The 7,523-nt window shown below is 37.5% G+C and overlaps 1 protein-coding gene across 1 annotated transcript in view; it reads right to left on the bottom strand.

Moving 5' to 3' along the window:
* The window catches only part of PI15 (peptidase inhibitor 15), a 31,616-nt gene extending 24,519 nt beyond the window's left edge, over window positions 1-7,097 (bottom strand). Inside the window, exons 1-2 of the mRNA XM_045454844.1 lie at window positions 6,940-7,097; window positions 6,079-6,383 (exon numbers count right to left, since the gene is read on the bottom strand). Coding sequence (XP_045310800.1) covers window positions 6,079-6,351 — 273 coding nt within the window. The 5' untranslated portion in view covers window positions 6,352-6,383; window positions 6,940-7,097. The remainder of the gene's footprint in view (window positions 1-6,078; window positions 6,384-6,939) is intronic.
* Between the last annotated feature and the right edge of the window lie 426 nt (window positions 7,098-7,523).

Here is a 7,523-nt window from a genome sequence, read left to right on the forward strand (position 1 = left end):
AAGCAACATGCACCTTGGAAGAAAATTCCTACAAAATGTGCCCAGTGTCGATTGGAAGCCAAGACACTTAAAAGGCTCTACATCTACGAGAACAGGAATGTGGCGTTCCAAATGTGCTGGAGAAATGCCTTCCTGTCAGCAGTCTTTCTCAGTTCACCGCTGGCTGGCAACGGGTCTCAGGAGGCTTTCTAGTAGTCATAAAAGCAGTCATTGAAAAGATTTAGGTTAGACACATCAAATTTCTCATGTTTACAACAAGAAAATTGAGTTATCCTTCCCAAATGAGAGGAAATGCACCATCTGGGACAATATATGGTTTCATTAAAAAAAAAAAAAAAAAAAGACATGGATAGACATCATAAGTGTTTGGTCAACTATTGAATAAAGAAAAAATAAGGAGTTTAACATTATCTCCATTCTCTTCCCATGAAGCCCAAATGAACAAAATCAGCATTTTTCATCATTCCTGAGTCATAAATTATTGTGGGCAAATAGTTTATTGGCTGTTTCAAGGATGGATTAATCTATTCTCCATTCATTCATTGCAGTTATGCTTTCTGATAGTTTACTACCTGCTGTGACTTGGTAACTAGTATTTTTCTCTTTTCCAGAAAAGTCTAGGAAGCCTTATTCTCTTAGCTCTGCAGATATTTACAGACACCAAACAAATGAAATGGCCCATATTATCAACATAGTGAAATTATATTACACTTTTTCAGCTTTAAGTTGTTCAGTACATATCCATCATTGTCTTTTCACTGTCCCTCACCTGCCTTGCCATCACTGTATACTGTCTATGAAGACTGCTATCTCAAGCACCGTGCTTCAGTTAGCTGTTCATACCTGTCGCTCTGCAGGTGCAGGTGTCTGACTTCTCTTCACCTGGCCTAAAGGGATGGCACTCCTAACCCAGTGGTTGCCTATTCCCCAGTCAACTTCACTGGCAGTCTAAACTCCATCAACTGATAGGGCCATCTTTCTAAAATGCACCTCTGACCCTGCTCCAAGACCTCTATAGTCTCTCTAATTACTTTTGTATGAAGAAATGATCAGTCTCTTCTCAAACTCCTCAAAAGTATGGCTAACACATTATACTCTTTTGTTCCTGGTGATTTTGTTCATGTGTTACTTTACCTACTATAACAGCCAAGCCTGCCCCTTCCTGAGCATCTATCTCAAATGTTCCTCCCTCAAGGAGCCTTTTCATGATTTTGCCAACAGGGATTATCACTTCTTTCTTTGATTTCTCCATGGTATTTTTCTGTACCTCATTTATTACATCAATCTTATGCAGCAGCGTATTACACTGAATTATATACTTAGTGTTTTCTTTCCTGTGTTGTTTTTTTGTATGGTTTTGTTTATATTTTAAAGACAAAGATTCTGTTATCGGTGGATCTTATCCTCTCATGGAGGGACCTCATCATTTTTAAAATCAATTTGTTCAATTGACTTGAATTCAAGGAATATCTTACAAATTTTACTCCATGTGTGAGTCTTGCAATTTCATTCTTTTAGGGATAATTCTTATTCTAAGAAACTAGTGTGGTTTGTGGTTTAGAGTCATGGTTTAAGCTGCCCTTAGAAGAATGAAAAACAGCTGGTGTCCAAGGAGCTCTGGAAATTTGTCAATAAACTAATTGTGGAACAGAGGCCAAGAGTAAAGAAGTTTGACTTGCATATCTTAAGCCCTATCAATATTTTTTTTAAAAAAAGATACTATGTTTAGAAAATAAAATTTTTCAATATGTGTTTTTTTTTACTAAAATCTGGCCAAATATCCAAAGAAAATATTATACAACTATAACATGAATGTCAACACTCAGAGTTCAAATTGCTTCTACTTTATTTTGTCAAGGGTACACTGATATAACCAAGTACTTAAAAGATGATAAAATCATTTAATTTTAAGGGGCTTTTTTAAAATTTAGGAAAAACCTTTTATTTAAACTTCAGGTTCATGTGATAAAATATCATATGTGATGAGAATACTTTCATTAAAATATGTAATACCAAAATTGATGCTACTTATAAACATGTAACAATTCATAGACATTTCAACTAAAGTCATCAAATAAATGTTGATCACTGCTATACTCAAGAATTTGCTTAAAACATGGAGATATGAAGGTGAATAAACATGGCTTGAAAGCAAAGTTTGCAAGATCTCTACAAATAAGCATAGACTGAGTTCAATTTTGATAATAGCAGAATAACAGACATAAATGGTTATTTAAAGAAGTTAAAAGAAGGAGAAATCAAATATAGTTGTGAGGGTAATATATATATATAAAAGACACAGCATTCTAAGACTTGAAGGGCAGAGCTGTAGATCATGGAATAACCTAAGGAGGAGATAGAGGGAGAGAGGCAGCATGGGAAAAAGGTTCAGAGAAAAAAGTTGTGGGTAAAAGGGACCCAAATCAGGCCACACAGTTAAAGAAAGCCCTGGGCTGGGGCACCTGTGTGGCTTCATTGGGTAAGTGTCTGACTCTGGATTTTGACTCAGGTCATGATCTCACGGTTGGTGAGTTTGAGCCCTGGGTTGGGCTCCCCACTGGCAGTGTGGAACCTGCTTGGGATTCTCTCTCTCCCTCTCTCTCTCTCTCTCTCTCTCCCCTCACAGTCCCTCCCCATCTTGCACATATGCACACTCTCTCTCCCAAAGTAAATAAAAAAGAAAAGAAAAAGCCCTGAGCTGAATACCCTCTTCTATGAGGCTCCCATGGCTGCTATCACTCACTGATGAGGATAATCTGAAGACACAGTTGGTGGTCCTAGTGAGCTAAGAATCCTAAATTTTCAAGGTACCTAGTAGAGGTTAGGAACTAAGCTCACTTTCAGACTGCTCACAATCTAAATCAATGTCGAACATGTTAAAATGAAGGTAGTAGTGTTAAATTGAGATCTGTATTTTTCACCTGGCCCAGAGGTTAGGCACTTAACAGTTTCTGCTCCCAACTCCAAGCTGCCAATTACATTGTACTTCCCTCAGTGTTTCTCTGAGTCTTCATGAGGGATCCACATGAATTATTTCAATGGTTCAATTTAGTCAAACCATCCTTCTAACCCACAATTTCATTAAATTGAGCACATTTTTTTTTCTAACTGAACTAATCAATTTTGCCCTACCTCAGGGCCTTCTCCTTGGCTCTTCCTTCTACCTGGGAAGCTCTTCCCTCACCTATCAGTGTGCCTGACTCCCTTACTTCTTCCAGCCCTTCCCTGGCCACCCTATTCAATTTTACAACCTGCCTACAACCTGCTTTATTTCTCTCTTCAAACTTATCACCTTCTAATGTACCATATAGTTTATTTATTTATCTTCTTTTTTCTCTGGTTTTCCACCCAGGGGAACCAGATACATTTTATTCATGAATGTACCCCAGTGTTTACAATAGTGCCTGACATAGAATAAATGCTCAATAAATATTAATTAAATAAATACATGGGCAAATGAAGTGTATGCAGTATTTACATGACAATTTGAGACAGTCATTTCATTTTATAGGATTTATTGTGCTAATTACTGCTTCTCATTAACTTGACTAAGTGAAAGAGGATTTATAAAGCATCCATCTACTGATACAACCAGCACTGTATCTGGGTCTTACAAAACAAATCATATTATAGCTCCCATATTAGAGAAATATTAATAGAAAAGAATATGCATATTATAAGATTTCAGGTGGTATTTTTAAAGGAGGAAAGATATCCTGACACCTCTAGGAGTTTCCCCCAATGGAACATAAAAACCTAGCAAATGAAAAGAGGCTTCCTAACACAGGCATCAGCTTTGAAATTACACAGATTTAAATTCTAACTCTATTAATACCATTCACTATCAATACCACCTTGGCCTACTCATTAACTTTTCTAGGTCGAAGTGATTTTATTTGTAAAAATAAAGATCACAATCTTAACCTCATAGGGAGAATGTGAGCTATCAAATGAGATCATCTACAAAAACAATTAGCCAACTCGTTGGCATGTAGAAAAAAAAAAAATAAACGCATTCGGAATGAATTAATTCTTGACCAGCGGGGGAAAATATAACCAGAAAAATGTGGCTTTTTTTCAACCATTTATACTGTGTTGTACCCCAATGTTACTCATGATGAGCCCTGTGCCTTCACTATCATTAAAATAATGAATTGTATTATATATTGGTTGGTTATTATCTATATTATTATTTTTTTATTCAAAATTTTTTAATGTTTATTTGTTTTTGAGAGAGAAAGAGAGAGACAGAGCATGAGTAGAGGAGGGGGACAGAGAGGGAGACACAGAATCAGAGGCAGGCCCCAGGCTCTGAGCTGTCAGCACACAGCCCGACGTGGGGCTCGAACTCAAGAACCATGAGACCATGACCTGAGCCGAAGTTACAAGCTTAACTGACTGAGCTACCCAGGTGCCCTGGTTATTATCTACATGATTATTCCCATTTTAAAAATAAGGAAATTGAGTCTCACACACATTGTGTAACTTGCGGGAAGTCACAAAGTAGGCAGCAGAGTTAGGGTTTGAACTCAGAGGATCTTGCCTCTAAAGCACTTCAGTGGCCTTGGTCCTACTTTGGTCTGCATAGCCATGTGATTGGCAGAGGAAATCTTTCCTAAACTCACAGTCTACATACTAAGCTTTTCTGATCTCACGTAGAATCTCATGCACATTGCTCTCACAATTTATGCTAAATAAAAAACGTATTTGTTCTTTTTGCTACATCGGTGTATCACCTTCTAGAAAGTGCTAATGTTTATTGAAGTCTATTTTGTTCTAGGCTCTGGTCTAATTGCTCAACCCCTCAACTCATACCTTCCTGATAACAACCCAAAGTGGCAGATACTACATGTATCCTCATATTAAAGGTGATGAAAATGCAATAACAAATTCATGCATGTTATATTTCAGGACTGAGGTGTGAACCTAAGCATTTAGATTCCAAAGCCCATATTCTTAGTCATGAGACTATATTGCCATTCATAACACCAGAACTGATTATATCCTCTTTTCCTCTTCCTTTAAAAAATCCTAAGAAACTGCATTTTCAGGGAGTCTAAATTGTACTTCTATGAACTATGACTCTCTTATATTTGGCAAGTCTTTATTTTTCCTGTAACTGACATCTACAATTAGTCAAACTTAAAAAGCTTGTTTAAATAAAAGGTGAATTTAGAATCTGATAGAAATACTAAATTTTTGGGTGAGCACTTACAAAAGGTTTTTTGTGGTACCACCCCCACCCTCGACCCCAACTGAGAAATACCAGACTGGTGATCTTCATTGCCTTAAACAGTCTCCAAGCTGTGCTCTCAGAAGGTGCTGAACTTTAAACCATAACCTTGCATAATTCGAAACAAAAAATAAAGTAACTTTAAAGAGACATCTATCCTTTCAATACCAACTCAAGGGTTTTGTTTTGTTTTTTACTTCCTAAGCAGGATGATTTAAACACAGCGTGCCTATTTTTAAAAGAGCAAAGAATGTGTTCATGGCAAGTTGGAACAGTGTGCAAGTGTGCTGGCTTCACTGTTATCTGAACAACAAGGCACTAAATCACAAAGAGGAAAAAGTCAGCGTGTTCTCTGAAAATACAAATAGATCCGTGTCAGGAAGAGCTTTGTCCAAGAAAGGGAAAAGACACCTACCCAGAGGACAAATCATGGACACAAAACCTGTAATTTAAAAAAGTTAGTTTCAAGAAATGTTTGAGCTTATAAATATGATTGTTAGATAAACAAAGCACAGAAAAATCCCATGTGAGTCTTCTTTAAAAAGTGTACCTTTCAAATGTGGTCAGTCAACATACCCCGCTCTTTATCTTTGTTTCTTATATAAGACCTGATTCATTAGTGGTTATGGGACTCACAAAAGAAAATGAGAACTGCCCCCCCCCCACCTACCTCCTTTAATTCCATGATGGAACAAAACTTAAGCTTACTATGCACATAAGAACCTAAGTTAAAATGTGTACAGGGCTCCATATCCCTTTACACGTAACCACTGTTTAGATTCTTCAACGAACAATCGAAATACAGCGTCCTCACCCAGAACTTGAAGGAAACAAACTCCTCTTACCATATATTCCATGTTCGCAGCTGGTGGGAACACTTTCCCCCGAACTTGATTATGGTAATCAAGAATGGCGATCATGTCATTCTGCGAAATGTAGCGCTTCCGCCTGGCTTTAGGGATATCCGCAGAATCTAGTTGTGCTTTTAGTGCTGCTTCAATATCAGTGAAATTATTGGTTGGCGGGGATGAGTCAGTGGAATTGAGTAAGACGACTGCAGTTGCTTCACAGAGAAGGGAGAACAGGAGTGCGCTGCTGACTGCAGAGATTGCTATCATTTTGAGGGGTGGAGAAGAGGCCACCGAGTTTGCTTTAAAGCAGAAAGATAGAGTTAGGGTCTATGAAAAGAAAAAAAAAAGGGGGGGTCCAGTGGGTATGAATTTACAAAGTCATCACTTGGGAGCATTTATTTGACTTTCTCTGAAAAATTCAAACAAATGTTGAACTCAAGCCTAGGAAACAACCTATATAGTAGTCGTTATACATTTTACTTGGTGTTATGAGTCAGATACCTAAGAGAAACTGCCTATAGCTAGAGAAAAATAAGCAGTGTGACTACAAACCCTACAATGAATGTGAACCGCTTGCCCCAAATGCCTGTACCACATAATGCATTACTGCACATATTCAGAGGGAACTCTTTAGGAATTGAGATTACTCTTGAGAGTGAGAAGGAAAAATGCATCACAGTTAACAACAGAGAATGTGCTGATAATGTGTCCCAGACATATATGGACACCAGGTGATAGAATACATACCAAAAAAGCTATAATAAGCCAATCTCATTTCTAAAAAATAAAAATAAAAATGTGAGCTAGTATAAAATCAATGCATGCAAAATAAACTTGTCGAGCTAAAGAGCTTACCTCTGCACAATGCCAAAATGAATATACTGTTCTTCCAAAAATTTAAAGTTCTTTGCTAGGTTGTAGCATGAACTCTTGTAAGAGTGTGTCTTATTACAAACTCAGAGAGCAAAACTCTGCAAGGTTTGAATGCTGCTGGCTGCAGGAGCAGCTAACAGCTTTTATATGTCACAGTCTGCAACTTCCAGAAAGGGCAGTCTTTCTTAGGGTCTCTCCTAGCCAAAATCAAAGGGGAGGGGTTTGGGATAGAAAAAACAGTGATTGGGTGGCAACCTTTTTATGTGGGTGGTGAGGAAATTGAGTCACACCCACAGCTTACAAAGTAGAAACCATAAAAGACAAACCCCTTTTTCTCTGGGCTTCTACCTTTTCTGTGAGTGGTTAATTTTCCTCATTAAATGCTTTCTAGTTCCTGGTTCCCATAAAAAAGGAGAGAAAAAAAAATAAAAGAAGACTGAGTTCTTGAAAACAGAGACGGCTGAGTAACAAGCAGTACATTTTTTTTTTAAGACAGTAAATGACATGGGAGCTGAAAAGAGCAAGCTGATATTAAATCAAGAGATCAGCTCACATCATTAATCTGG

This window comes from Leopardus geoffroyi, chromosome C3 (genome assembly GCF_018350155.1).
Source record: "Leopardus geoffroyi isolate Oge1 chromosome C3, O.geoffroyi_Oge1_pat1.0, whole genome shotgun sequence".
NCBI lineage: Eukaryota > Metazoa > Chordata > Mammalia > Carnivora > Felidae > Leopardus > Leopardus geoffroyi.